At 39.5% G+C, this 15,007-nt stretch overlaps 1 protein-coding gene and 1 long non-coding RNA gene across 30 annotated transcripts in view; one reads left to right on the top strand and one right to left on the bottom strand.

Moving 5' to 3' along the window:
• Positions 1–605: 605 nt before the first annotated feature.
• Positions 606–15,007, top strand: part of LOC112169292 (disease resistance protein RUN1) — an 88,423-nt gene continuing 74,021 nt past the window's right edge. For 6 of the 27 annotated variants that reach the window (XM_040507509.1, XM_040507511.1, XM_040507510.1 and 3 more), the window contains exons 1-3: positions 606–1,661; positions 1,918–3,031; positions 3,201–3,482. In XM_040507509.1, coding sequence (XP_040363443.1) covers positions 910–1,661; positions 1,918–3,031; positions 3,201–3,482 — 2,148 coding nt within the window. In that variant the 5' untranslated portion in view covers positions 606–909. Of the gene's footprint in view, positions 1,662–1,917; positions 3,032–3,200; positions 3,483–3,606; positions 4,883–4,996; positions 5,070–5,220; positions 5,647–5,728; positions 5,939–6,031; positions 6,433–6,527; positions 6,606–6,691; positions 6,889–6,975; positions 7,157–7,310; positions 7,956–15,007 lie in introns of those variants that run through there. The other 21 variants (XM_040507527.1, XM_040507528.1, XM_040507530.1 and 18 more) reach the window with 21 other exon arrangements.
• On the bottom strand, positions 8,005–14,957 carry LOC112169306. Of its 3 annotated transcripts, XR_005800968.1 has the most exons (8): positions 14,872–14,957; positions 11,773–11,781; positions 10,956–11,423; positions 10,787–10,837; positions 10,361–10,507; positions 10,226–10,282; positions 8,337–8,403; positions 8,005–8,238 (listed from the first exon to the last, which is right to left on the bottom strand). It is a non-coding gene; the product is annotated as an uncharacterized LOC112169306 (long non-coding RNA). The 3 variants fall into 3 exon arrangements; XR_005800967.1 differs by lacking the exons at positions 11,773–11,781; positions 14,872–14,957 and having other exon boundaries at positions 10,956–11,537; XR_002924615.2 differs by lacking the exons at positions 11,773–11,781; positions 14,872–14,957 and having other exon boundaries at positions 8,337–8,417; positions 10,956–11,537.

A 15,007-nucleotide genomic window follows, 5' to 3' on the forward strand; every position in this document is an offset into this window, starting at 1 on the left:
TCGCTCTCTAATTTCAGAAGTACTTGAAGTTGAAGATTTCTCTATCTTTGATCTACACTTGATGAAGATTTCGAGTCATGTCTGTGCTGGTGGATATATGGAGTAAAGAGACCAAGGAGCAGAGCCAGAAGGATCAAACCCTTTCGTGGAATGCCTCGGCCTCATCAAGCACTGATGTTGGGGTTGACCAAGAGAAAGGAGGGATGAGCTCGTCAACCTTGTTAGCTCCTGTTTTCTGCCGAGTTGTGCGTGTCAACTCACTTTTGACACGCTGTTCGTCTGAAGCCTTTGTTACCATGCTTGTGGAGCGGTTTAGCCCTTGAAGATGTGAAGTTGTTTCATTTTTGCTCGACTTTGTGCTAAGATTTGCAACAATGAAAGTACATATGGTATGTTTAAGACCCCATAGAACGTCCCAGTGTGATATTGTGGAATTATTGACTTGAGAAAACCAGTCTGAACTATGTAATTAAGTCAACACTACTCTAACAAACCAATTAAGCTAGCTAATTACTGGAATTATACAACTTCACTTGACAGAAAACTAAAAACAAACAATCCAGTACTATAAGAAAAGTAAGGCAGAGGTGGCTCGTGGTAGACACTTCTGTTTAAGAATTAAGATAGGGACCTAAACAATTGCATTCTTTACAAAAAGCTGCATTCTTTACAAAAAGTTTGCGGCCATTAGCCATTCTTTACAAAAAGCTGTTCTTTACACTTGTGTCTGTCTCCCACTTTCGCTGAAGGTGCCAGGAAACTGCTTTGCACATTGCCAAACCGAAAGGCCGGATCCGATATATATACATATAACAAGAGATATAGTCCTTAACAGAACCACTGTGCCAGGAAACTGCTGTGCACATTGCCAAACCGAGAGGCCTGATATATATACATATAACAAGAGGTATGGTCTTCGACAGAACCAATACCATCCACCCATGTGGGTTTGGCCGAATGTTAGCAGGCTCCTCAGTGAGGTCCTGCGTTCGATGCTCCGCATGTGTAAAGAACCCGATGGGGAAAGCTTTAACCTTAACCCCTCTCCGGCTCGGAGAGGTGACACTCCCTGCCACCTTTCTTCTATCAAAAAAAAAGAACCAATACCATCCTAAATTCTTTCAATTCAGCCTCCTCACTCATCCTCAATCAAACACCATGGATCTGAGCAAACCTCAATTCGGAGCCTCTTCCTCTTCTTCTTCCACCCATTCGTTCACACACGATGTCTTTCTGAGCTTCAGAGGTGAGGATACGCGCTACAATTTCACAGGCCATTTGCACAGCAATTTGGTTAACAAGGGAATTAAGACCTTCATAGATAATGAGCTTACAAGAGGAGAAGATATAAGAAAGGAGCTCCTGGAAGTAATTGAAGGATCAAGGATTTCCATTGTTGTATTTTCTGCCAACTACGCATCTTCAAAGTGGTGCTTGGATGAACTTGTCAAGATCTTTCAATGTAAAGAATCCAAGCAACAAATCGTTTACCCAATATTCTACAAGGTAGATCCGTCGGATATACGACACCAGAAGGGCCAGATTGGTGAGGCAATTGCTCAGCTTAGCAAATACAAGGATAACTTAAAGAAGGTGGAGAATTGGAAGGCAGCTCTAACACAAGCAGCAACTTTGTCTGGGTGGCACATCTTGGATGGAGGGTATGTATATTCAATCTCAAGCATCTCAACTTTATAATGCAGATTTTAACACATTCCGCCTTTAGCAGATCGTTAACTTACTTAACAGATTACATAATGTCTAATCTTGCCCATGCCTCAATTGTTTCACTAACTAATGGACTACAATTAGAGTATAATCTTGAATATGATTTAGTCCGTCATTGATCCGTCCCCTAAAAAACTAGACATGTAGGAAAGTTTAAACTAAATGTTTCATATGCTTTTACATTTGCAGACTTGAAGCGAATGTCATTGATCAAATTGTTAAAGAGATAGCAACCAAAATAATGAAATGCACCCCTTTAGATGTGGCATCATATCCTGTTGGAATAGAATCTCGTGTGGAAGACATACTTAAACTGTTAAATGTAGAGAAAGACGCTCCTCACATGGTAGGGATATGGGGAATTGGCGGACTAGGAAAGACAACACTTGCAAAAGCTGTTTACAATTCAATTTGCCATAAGTTTAAACATAGTTGCTTCCTGGCAAATGTTAGAGAAGAATCACTTTCATATGGAGGTCTTGTCAAGCTACAGAAAAAATTTCTTTCTAAGATTATAGAGAGGAATCCACCTAATGTGACCGATGTGGATGAAGGAATCACTGTGCTGAAGCAAAAACTAAGCCAGAAAATGGTTCTCTTAGTTCTTGATGATGTGGACCAATTGGAACAGTTAAGAAAACTTGCTGGAGGGTGTGATTGGTTTGGTCCAAGAAGTAGAGTTATCATAACAACAAGAGACATGAATTGCCTAAGTGCACATAAAGTCAATTCAATATATGAGGTCAAGGAATTAAATCATCAAGAAGCTTTAGAGCTCTTTAATTTCTATGCCTTCAAAAAAAATATATGTCCGGATGATTTTTCTAAACTTGCAACTGATGTAATACGTTATGCTAAAGGGATTCCGTTAGCTTTGGAAGTTTTGGGATCAGATCTATGTAGTAAAAATAAGGATGAGTGGAAAGATGCATTAGAGTATTACAACAAATATCCTAACCAAGACATTCAACAAGTTCTCAAAAGAAATTACGAGGCATTGGAGGATCAGATGAAAGAAGTTTTTCTTCATATTGCATGTTTCTTTAAAGGTCAGAAACAAGGCTATGTGATAAATGTCCTACAATGCTGTGACCTCAATCCTATGTATAGTCTCAAAGTCCTCGTAGAAAAGACCTTAATTAAAATTGTGAAAGACAGTGACAATGACGATGAGATTTGGATGCATGACCTTCTAGAAGACATGGGAAAAGAAATTGTTCGACAAGAGTCTTCTGATGAGAAAGGACAACGCAGTAGACTGTGGCTATATGAGGATGTTCGCTACGTCCTTGAGGAAAACACCGTAAGTGATATTTAAATTATTTAGCTTTATGATATTTAATACATCATCCCTTATAAAATCTTTTTTTTTTTTTGTGAAAATCCCTTATAAAATCTTGAAGAATTTTAAAATTGAATGAAAATATTTATTATGAGAAGAAGTTGCTTAATTTAATGCAATTGTTTATTAGGGAACGGAGAAAATTAAAGGCATCATGGTAAGACGTGGCTATTCACAACTGATAACGTTGAACGCCGGAAGCTTCACAAACTTGAAAAATCTTCAAATTTTTATAGTCGTTGATCTGACATTTCGTGGAGATGGCGTGGATTATCTACCCAACCAGTTGAGGGTCCTCGACTGGATGCATTGTTCATTACGATCGTTGCCAACGAATTTTAATCCGACGAAACTTGGTATGCTGCACATGGGTGGGCCCTGCACGACTCCACTAGTGAACGAGGGATTGAAGGTATTTGAAAGAATATATTTGATCACTTTTTATACATATTTTAACTTATCGATCAATTCAACCTTTTTTTTTTTTTTTTTTTTTTAAATTTTATTTTTGGGTTCTCTTTCTCCCATGCAAACAGAATCTGCGAAATTTGAAATCTCTCAAATTGTCGGACTGTGATGGCCTAACAAGAATTCCCGACTTGTCTGGATTAACAAACTTACAGTATTTGGAGCTATTTAATTGTGATGATTTAGTTGAAGTTCATCCTTCGGTTGGCCGTCTCGATAAGCTTGTCTTTTTGGAACTCAGCAGTTGTGCAAAGCTGCAGATGTTTCAAGAGAGGATCAACTTGAAATCTTTGCAAACTCTGAATCTCTCTGGTTGCCCGCTTAAGTTCTTCCCTGAAATCGAGGGAGACATGAAGTCTTTGGCATTTCTGGATCTCAGTAAGACTGCCATCAAAGGCTTACCTTGCTCTGTTGGAAACCTCACTGGCCTTAAATTCTTGATTCTAAATTGGTGTCGTAATCTTGAAAATGTACCATCGAGCATCTTCTATGGATTGCAACGTCTGGAGTATCTTGATCTTGGGGGCTGCTCTAAGCTTGTTACATTTCCAACAAAGTCAGAATCACTTCCTCCTCCACCGGTCTTTCCAACTAACCTCACTTATGTGTGAGTTTTTGTTGGTCATTGGAAAGAATTTCAAAGCTGTCAAGAATTTTGGAGGGTAAAGATTCAAAAATGTTCGGTTGGTTGGACTTGACTGATTGCCAGAGATTCTGCGACAATCTGGCTCGTGGAGTGGTATCAGAGGTCGAAGTTGACAAGCGACTATTTCATCTGGCCAAGAAGAGAAAGAAGATGACATCATCACCATTCGCGGGAACCAAAGAATTGATGGGAGAGGAAGAGAAATTGACGGCTCTGTTGACTCTTTTTTTCTCCTGTGCGAAATCTGAAGAATTCCAAGTAGAATTTTCTGCACGTGCTCCGCTTCCAAACTGGTTCACCTGCCGTCAGGATGTGAATTGGGATGTGAATAGTGAAGTGATAAATAAAGAGCATGAGTTTTGCATTGAAATTCCTCAAAACTCCAATTGGGACAACAAAGGGTTGGTTCTCTGTATTCAATGGCGTTCTTTGGCGCGCTCTCGTCATTCTGTTTACATCAATGGAATAAAGTTTGATGAGAAAATGATGTGGCCTTCTACAGTGTGGGTGCACTATATTCCATTCGTTACAGTAATAAGGAGGTTGAGTGACTGTGGGATGCCGCCACCTGATATGTTTCGAGTTATGTTTCGTCTTGAATATGAATATACACGCACAAGCCCTTCGGGGAGAAGCTGGGGAGTCCACCTGATCGATGATTGGTGGGTGTAGGCCGATGGCAGTCCAGCTGACTTCCAGTAGGGCCATTATCTTTCTCTTTTTGTGTGTTTTGAGGCTTCTTTTATAGCCTACTATATATCATTCTCAAAATCAAAATCATATTTGAATCAGAAACGCATTCTGTTGTCCAGGTACAAAACACTTACCTCGGAAGAACTACTCCTTTGAAAACATGATGCTCGATCATCATCATACAATGTTAAGGTACTCATTCCCTGTCCCTGAGATAATGGCACGTACATATGGTGTGTATATATCATATATTGTTTCTAGTTCTGAACTTGCCATGTGTAGCAGAACTAGTCTAGTTTGAACACTAAAACTTTTCTGAATTTCCTCGACTTACTTGGTTCAGGAGTTCAATCTAGAGAAAATGATTGAGTGAGTCTTTGGAATCAAACCGCAATGGAGTTGATGAGACCTACACCGAGGGTCTCTATGTCTGAATTCCTTGTCTGTTCCAGAGCAGTAAAGACGCACACATTGATCAATATTTCAGAAATAAAAGCAGAGGTACGCAAAAAGCCTTACACTTGAACCGATCTTTTGGTTGAAATCACGTTTTAGCTTGGCTTAATTTAGATCTGCTAGTAACAATTATTAAGTGGGCTGCTTATAAATTGCTCAAGATTGTATTTGGTAATTGGACCTACTCTGCACTATGTTTGTAGCCTTTGATTTTTGATTGTTTCTTTTTTTCTGGGGAAAAATCCTTATGCAATGTCTGTATTAAGTTGAGTTGCGAAGGAACTCGATGCTCCAGATATGGCTGATACAATAGGTAATTGCTCTTTTTGGGTGAATTAGTTAGCTAGTTGCTAATAGTGGATTTTATTAACACTGGAACTTTTGTGCGTATTCAGAGCAAGTGGATTAGGTACTTCATTAGCAAGCAAGGTTGGACATACCATGGATTTCATTCAGTTTTTCCATGCATAGTCAGACAAAGCTCAAGAGGGTTTGGTCTCTTTGCAGCTTTGGTAGCATAGTGAATTCAGGTCCTCTTCTCTGGTCAATTGTCACTATCCCATTCACGAGTGTAATGGATTCTGCTTCACAAGTTTACTTCCAATGTGAGTGCACAGTTGGTCTTTGTTCTGTTTATCTTTAAAAATAATACTGGGAAAGAAAAATTTGCTAACTAAAGTCAGCCTTTGTTCAACCAGGTTTGCCAGACCTTCTGGGTTCTAATGTCTACCTGAAATTAGTTCAGCACGCTTTTTGCTTGTTTTCATTTTCTTTTAGTATAGAAAATAATGTTTGTGAGTTAATTTACCTTTGTTACTGTGAAGTTCTTGATGAATAATCTGATTAAGATGAGAGGAAAACAGCATTTGGGCATCCTAAGAAGAAGGCAATACATGCCTGTTGCAAGTTTGAGTCATCCTTGATAAAGAGGTTCAAAGGGGTAGAAGAGTTGAGGAAAACAGCATTTGGGCCTCTTAAAAATGTCTGCCCAGATTGAGGAGGACATTGATGCAAAAGAGTTGCAGGCGGGCGGAAGCATTTCAGCAAGAGCTTATATTGGAACAACATGGTGATCGATCAACATATATAAAATGCTGAGGTGAACCATATATTCCCTTTGAATTAACAATTAGCGATGGTTTATGAGTTGCTATCATCTGATTAATTATGACTAAATTCTTATCTTTATCTAAGCTGGTACAGATTTTTAAGGGCCCAGCAAGTGTGGATGATATGCTCAACTTGAGGAAGTAATTTTTCTGTTCAACTGTGGTACAGATTTCTGCTTCCATTGGAGCTTTTAGTGGAGACAGTCTCGTTTGACAACTTTTAAACTTCTTTCTTTGTTTATTTTGTAGACAGACAGATCTAATTAGTGGGATGCCAAACTCATCGAGATTTGATTAGTTTAGGACTGGGTTCTACTCTACACTCATCTTTGCAACTCTTGATATTTGACAAGGTGAAAATCAGCAATGTTGTCCTCTTAATGCAAGCTAAGATGAATCTAGATCTCTGGTTGAGAGTCGAGACAATAATGAATCACTGAGTTTAGGTAACTTCTTTTTCTATAAGTGACTACTGCAGACAATCTTTGCAATATGTATTAAAGGTTGGTCTTATGGGATTTGAACTTTTGAAGGTGCTGTCTCCTAATTACATGCGCACAATGCACTGTAAAGTGCTTTCAAGAAGATTTTGGATTTTTGCTAGCAGCCTTGCCTGGTGTATTACATCCCGACTTTTCCAGTCAATTCTCAGCATTACCGGAAGCAGTCTGGAAGTGCCAACATGGATTCTTCATCGTACATCTGCATACCAATGTGAGTAAACTGTTTTTCTTTGTTCTGTTGCAGTTTGTCATTGCAATTCTTTCTTCCACAATCACTTTAGGTCTTTGATTACTATATATGTTCAGCAAAGTTGTCCAGTCCTTTTGGCAATCGTTGATTTTAGCTGTCTACCTCATTGCTGTAGGCAATCAGTTTGATTTTGCACAGCTCGTGTCTTAGAGAGACCATGATCCTACCTCTGCAGTAAGAATACGAAACCTGCACGACTACTTTAAATACTCAATATAGCCAAAACCTCCAACACATATTGTCCCAACTGGTGCAAGGTTAACAATTTACAGAGTGTTGCAGCTCTATCTCTGGAAGAATTGGTGCAGGAGAATATTATGATGGAGTTTAGCGACTGGATCAAAGGTTTTCTATAAGCCTTGCTCTTGGTACAATCATGAATGCTGAAGTCTCTAAGGGTCTTCTTATTCAAGCTTAGTTAGTCCGCAAAGAGCCTATTCTGTGACACCAGCCGGGACATCTCAATGACTCATGTCTAGCTACAAGGAAGTTAATGAAACAGCAGATAACTCGCCAAGCTCGATCATCCTTAGCCATTGATTTATAACTTTTGGCTAAAGAAGTCTTACGGATTTGTAAAGACTGGGATTGTGCAATATTGTAAATGCAATGCTAGTTCCGTTCGCGCTTAGGTGCCAGACTTCATGAAAGAAAAGAAAGGGAAATGCACCCTATGTAGTTGAATTTCAGATGTTGCAGCTTTCTGTGCCACATGAATTTTTTTTTATATGAGAACTGATTCCTTTTCCTTTCTTCCAAATTATTGTTGTATATCTGGGGAAAATGTTGAGACTTGAGAATTCTAGAGATAGGTTAAATAAACAAGGTATAGATAGTATACTCTTACAGTTCAATGTGTCAAAAGGAAACTAAATCTGTGAACTTGATATATATACTACTACCAGTGCTATTGGACAACGTTCATAACACTACATTTAAACATTACTCGACCATATATGTGCATAATAACATAAATCCACTCCATTCTTCAGCATTTAGTGGTCTTCAGTCCTAGCAACTCTCCTAATATGGTACTCAATCTCCTGGATTCAACAAAGCAAAGCATCAAGGACTGAGGAAATCATGCATTTTATAATTGATTCAACCAAACTGAAGCTATGATAGATGATGAAAAACAAACCTCTTCCGCTTCATCTTCTTCTAACCTCTCTCTCCATCGTCTTTAAAAACATATCGAGGTTCAAAATCTGAAAGAACACAGCTTTAGAAGGTCTCAGCCAATCACGCAGCTAGTAATAACTATTTGATGTACTGAGGCATTTTTTTTTTTTAGTAGAAAGAAGAAAATTACAACGAAAAGCCCCTCGGGCAACCAAAGCTAAACTTGTCCCAATAAAGGGCAGAGAGTGCCAAAACAGGGAGAAACTGCAACCAAACTCTAGGAGGTTAAGATGAAGAGTGAAGATTCATCCATTAGTCAGACTCAAGGTCAACCAGATCAAAGTACAACTTTGCAATCTGATCAAGAGACTACACGTGTTACAAGTTCAAGTCATGACTCAAATGATGGAAGCCAGCTAATGATGGGAGCCAGCTAATAGTACCAGTTGCGTCAACGAGCCAGTAAACACATGTTATACTAATCCAACCATTCAGTTAGGAATTAGTTAGTGGAAATTAGGCAATCTGTTATGCATGAATAGTATAAAAGCCAATCAGCATTTTGTAATTAGATTAGCTAAGCATTTTTTCCTGTAACAAACACTCAGTGAAATACTCAATATCGTTTAGCTCTCTCTCTCTCTCTCTTCCTTCGTCTTCTTCCTCTGTTCTCAGGTTCTAGGGTTCTCAGTCGTATCTTCACAACTCCATAATTTCCTGATCCCGGAGACGTAACAGCATCAGCTAAGAAGTTCGCTTCCCGAAAAACATGAGAGAAGGAGCTACTGTCGAAGGAATTAGCAATAGAAGCTATGTCTTGGAGTAGAGATTTTAACATCCAGGGAGCTTCACACTTGAGGTTGACACAGTTGATGATTAGGGACGAGTCACCCTCCACTAAAATATGGTCTAGGTTGAAACGCTTAGCCGCTAACAGGCCATTCTTTAGAGCGGTACATTCAGCCAAAGGAACCGTTGAAGATCCAATTGTCCTCGAACCAGCAACAATGGGGTCACCAAAGTGGTTTCTAATAACAAAGCCCATAGCAGCAAGGTTGGAAGAAGAAACAGACCCATCAAAGTTGAGCTTGACAAAGTTTTCAGGCGGCGGGTGCCATTTAATGACTTCACTTAAGCTATTGGAAGTCGTAACAGAACGGGGGTTATGGGTCCTATAGGCAGCACAAAAGGAGGCTGAAGCATGCACCACAGAAGCCGGACTGAACCCCGAGTCCCTGAACAAAACATCATTACGCTGTTTCCATATTTGCCAACAAAGAAGCAAACATTTTTCCAAAGCATCCATTGGAGCATTTTGAAAATGTAAACAATCCAATCATCAAAACAATTAAAGGTAGTAGGGCTTTGATTCAGATTAGCCATAGACCAAACATCCCAAACTTTTGGGCACGATCGAAAAATATGATCTAAATTTTCCACATCATTATTACACAGGCCACAAATAGGATTGATACCAGCATTGAAGCAAGCAAGTCTAGCTCTTCTTTTTAGTCTATCTCTAACAAGGAGTGAAGCAAAAATTTTTGCTTTGGGGGGAATATTGAGCTTCCAAATTTTGTTCAGCAAATTAGTCTTAGGGTGAACATTCTGATTGCATTGAAACCAGGTGGCTGACTTGATGGAAAATTTCCCATCAGAAGTCGGTCCCCAAACAAATCCATGAAGTTTATTAGAGGTCCCTTTTATGATAGTTCAGAAATCAATCAAATCATACGCATAATTATTCTGTTTGATAGCCATATTCTTTCTAGTACTGCAAACATCAAAACATAAGCATAAGAGTAAAAAGCCACATTTTTTCTGGTAAGATTCAGCCCCAATTATTCAGTTTCAGTTATTCAATAATATGCTCAAATATGAAAGAAAGAAATATAGTATTATTTTTACCTCCATTGCAATAATCCATTGGGAGCAATTTGATCCATATATACCACAACGATCTCTCTGCAAGCATTGAAACATATAAAAATCTAATATTTTTCCTTTTGTTTACAAATGTAAGTAACTAGGGACTTGACTTACAGGACTCAGAACACACATACGTTCTTCTGAGGTTTGAGCATCAACTGGTTCATACATAAGCAACACGGTATGTGAGTCTTTCCACAACCAGTTTCTAGATACACAGTTATGTTCTCCAAAGCTTTCTTACACAGTTCCAATTGATACCTTCAAAACCAACACATAAAAATCAATAAACAAAACAAAAAGACTCCACCTTTACTTCCATTTTCAGTAATCAAATTTCAAATGAACCCAAGCCAATATCTGATTAATTGAGCCAAACTTTTTGTCAATATTGAGTACCAGCTGTCCAATGTGTGAATATATAGTTCCAAATGATACCAAATACTATCAACATGCAATGTATATTCGTTCTGTTTGAACCATTTTGGCCCTTGAAATCAGGCATGATTGGGTTTTGCAACTAAAAGCGACTAAAATCACCTCCTTCTCATTGCCATAGAGTGGAGCACAATCAATATGCCGATATCCTGCCTGCAATTAGAAGAATCACAAAAAGACTGAAATTTGATCTCATTCGGGTACAAAACTCAACAATCCTAAGTTTATTTTCTTCAATCTCTGAGAAGACTGAGTAAAAGAGGAGGAATACCTTGATGGCGGTGGCGGTGGCGGTGGCGACGGCGTCACCGACCAAGCCAGGGCTGGACTGCCAGGTCCCTAAGCCCAAAGAAGCATCTTAGCTCCAATTTTCAGAGCCAGACAGAATTATGAAACTCTGGTAGAGCTGAGGGGAGGAGAGCGAAAGGAAGAAAAAAAATGGGCACATACTAAGGATTGCCTCTTATACCTAGGGGAATGGCATTGGGTAATTTTAAAAAAAATAAAAAATAAGGGGGCAAAATCGCCCCAACAGATGAAGGCAGATGTTCTTGTATAACATTCATTGCACTTTCAAATGAACCGGTTCTGCAGAAGGATCCTTCAAGATATACTTAGATTCGACAACTTGCTGCAATTGTTGCTCTGCATAGCTATAGTTATCAACTTGACCATTTCCATTAGCATCAGGCACCACAGTCTCTAGTATGAATTACTCTACTCACCATAGAATTAGCCACTGCAAAACCATGAGTATCATAAAATGATCAGTAAATGGAAAATACTAAATTTTACATTGTTAAAAAGAAAGCTCATCTACTCATCGCAAATCAAGTTGCTAAGAACTTGTGGTTTTTTTGGGGTGTGGGGGGGGGGGGGGGGGGGGGGGGTGGTGGAATGCTATTTTAACCAAAAATAGCTCAAAAGAGGGCTTTTTCTTATGAGACCATAATCAAGTACGAACATAATTTTAAGTCAAAGCTGCTAAGCACTCAAATACTAAACACAAAGTAGAAACCAATAAGAAAAACACTTTCCATTACTAAACACAACATCATCACTTTTCTGATGCTGTCAGGATAGCTCACCTCATCAACCTGCAAAAATATAGCTGTCTATCATCAATCTTGTGCATTTCCATATATTTCTCCTTATGTAAGAGCATCTTTAGCAATGCTTGTAACGTCCCGAACCTGAATTTACCGGTTTACTAGTCATTTGGACGGTAAACAGCCTTTACTTTCACTTTTACTTTCGGTTTAGTACTTTTTGTGGCCCTAAAAGTTGACCTTTTGTTCGGGTCAAAATTTGAGGAAAGGTTCTTCATGGAAGTTGTAGAGGACGTTAAACCGAGCGCGTGCATATGTGGTACGTAAAAATCGGACTTAGTATGCGAGAGTTATGGCCAAAAATGTAAAGTTACTGTTCATGGTAATTTTTGATTAAAATAGAAAGTTACCTAGGGTAGGTTTCCATTTCCGGAAACCCACCCTTCCCCTTTCTCTCTCCCCCCCCCCCCCCCCCCCCCGAGCTCTCTCTTCTCCGGTTCGACCATTTCCTTCCTCCCTCCGATTTCCGGCGATTCCGGCCACCAACCGGCGTGACACCGGTCACCAGAGGAGCGCTTCCTCCCTCCGAGCACCCCAGCAGCCTTGGTTTTCCACGATTTGGCCGGAAAACCACGGATCGAAGCCTAAACCACTCCGGCTGCAGTTTGGGACTTTTGCCGATTCCCGGCGATTCCGGCCACCTCCGGTCCCCATTTCTTCGTCGAAGGTTTGGTTTTTACCACTGATCATTTCCCCTATGGTCTTGTAACGCGATTTGAAGTGTAGAGGCCGGATCGAATTAGGGTTCTTGAAATTTTCTGGGTTTGTGTTCTTGGATTGATTTCGACTGTTTCTAGTTGTTATTTGGGAATGTTGTAGTTGAGAAGTTGAATCAGTGTGTTGAGTAGGTGCTGCTGCCAAAGTTTGGTGGCCATCGGAGCTGGTGGCGGTGGCGGCGGTGCCGCCACTGTGGGCGGCGGTAGCGGCGGCTAGGGAAGCTTTTTAATTTCATTTTCTGGCTAGTTAAATTCTATAATTATCATAGGGCATATATGTGAAGTTTGGTGAATTTTGGAGGAGTTTGGAATTGTTTGTGAATTTTCGAAGTTTGGAGTTTTGTGGTGGAATCATGGGACATCCGGCCGTCGGATTTCCCTCGTTTTCATTATTGGAATATGTAAATTGAGGAATTGGAATTGTGGAAGAGATTTGGGGTGAATTTGAGAAGTATTGGAGATAGAGATTTTCAGGTTTCGTTTAGGTTCGTAATTATTTTATCGAATTGCCGTTTACGGAAATTTAATTGTGTACAGGGCAATGTTGCGAGCTACGGCTAGATAAAGGAACTCGTTTGTGTGGTCACCCAATAGTACTGTGAGTGGACCTTTGATTTTAATTGATGCATGCAAATTAAATTCCGCATGTTTTAAGATATTGATTTATCAACTTATTTATCGAGCATTTTATTTTGTTTGGTTTATGATTGATTTATTGGTTTGAACATTTGAATTAAATTTCGTTATGCTCGATTTGAGGACTTTGACTCATGCGGATCAATTTATACTATTTATTTATTTCTACTCGACGATTTGAGATTATTAATGAGTTTCGAGGAAGTATAATTTTATACTTATTTATACCTTACTTATATTTGAACCTGAGTTGAGCTTGGCGTGCGGGGTCACGTCTTTATACATTTGGATTTTTACTTTGTGAAATAAGTGGGGAAATTATACAGTTTTGCTTGGCTTTCGACTATCTTCTTTTTCACCATACGCGGGTCATGTGTTTAGGTCTCCTCCTCACTTACTTTGTGTTTGTGGGTGGCAGTGAGGTAGCTTTCTCCTCCTCACGTGGGTGGTAGTCGAGGTTATATTCTCCTCCTCGCACAATCTATGTGCGAATGGTAGTTGAGGTTATTAGTTCTCCTCCTCGCACAATCTATGTGCGAATGGCAGTCGAGGGTAGGTAGAGCCTGAGGGGCTCCATTCCCGTATGGTGAACCCATTTCCCCTATGTTCTTTGATTGTTGTTCTTAGCTAGCGGGGCTAGCTCGATTTTCATTTAACCAGCGGGGCTGGTCTTGTTTTCCTTGAGTATCGGAGTTCCAACTTTTTCTTTTAAATCATATGGGACTAGCGGGGCTAGTCGGTTTTTATGAGTGGAATTTCTCTTGTTTTGTTTTCGTTAATCATTGCATGCATCGGGAATTTCCAAAAGAAATAAATGTGGGAAAGTATAAAATCCATTTGGTTTATATTTGTTTATTTTTGTCCACTCACGCTAACGTTTTTATGTACTTTCCCCTGGGCCCTTCGTTTTCAAATGCCCAGTTTGCAGGCGTTATTAGTTGAGGTCGGGCGTACGTGGTTCGAGGCATAGTTGACGAATAGCTTCCGCACTTCTTTGTTTGGCTCTGATCTATTGTGGGTTACTGTTTTGGGTAGTCCACTTTAGGGGTGACTCGACCAGTTCTCGGTAGAGTTATCACTAAGGTGGGCCCCGCAGGGCCACCTCGGGTTCCAGGGTGGAATCCGGGGCGGGTCCTGTCAATGCTAGCCATTTTTTAGTCAAATTTTAGCTAAAGTAGCTAAAAAGTTATTTTAGCTAGCCACTTTAGAATTACGTCTGCATCAATGCTCTCTATTTTAACTAGTTTTGAATTTATATTATTTTTAAATGAAGATTAAATAGTTTAAATGTATTTATAAATTACATAAAATAACTTAAAAGGAATGTTTTAAATTATAGAGAGCCTCATCCCGCTCTCTATATTTAGGAGCGAGATAGCTAAAAGTTATAATAGAGAGCCACTTAGGAGTCTGGTGCAGCTGCTAAAATAGATAAAAAGCTAAACATGCTCTCCAAAATAGCTAAGGAGTCAAAATAGAGAGTCTGCTAAAGATGCTCTAATAGCAACAATGAATTTGACTAAAGCAACTGAATGTTGTGCATTATGATCCCCACCACTAACAGTAACATCAAAACCCTTTATATCCCCTCGTATAAAAAAAAAACAAAAAACAAAAAACAAAAACCCTCTATTTCCCAATCTTTCTAGAGACAGCAATATCAGAGTTCACCGAAACAAATGCATATAACAAATTCCAAGCATCAACAGCCATTTACAGAACTCACATCTTGAGACATTTGAGTAACACTACATGCCAAGCTTGGAGCCAGCTCTTGTTGGAGAACTCCACTGAATCCAAAGAGGCTCTACACGAACCTCTTTGGAGAGGCTCTACACTACCTGCCAAGCTTGAAGCCAGCT

Source organism: Rosa chinensis, chromosome 6 (assembly GCF_002994745.2).
Source record: "Rosa chinensis cultivar Old Blush chromosome 6, RchiOBHm-V2, whole genome shotgun sequence".
NCBI lineage: Eukaryota > Viridiplantae > Streptophyta > Magnoliopsida > Rosales > Rosaceae > Rosa > Rosa chinensis.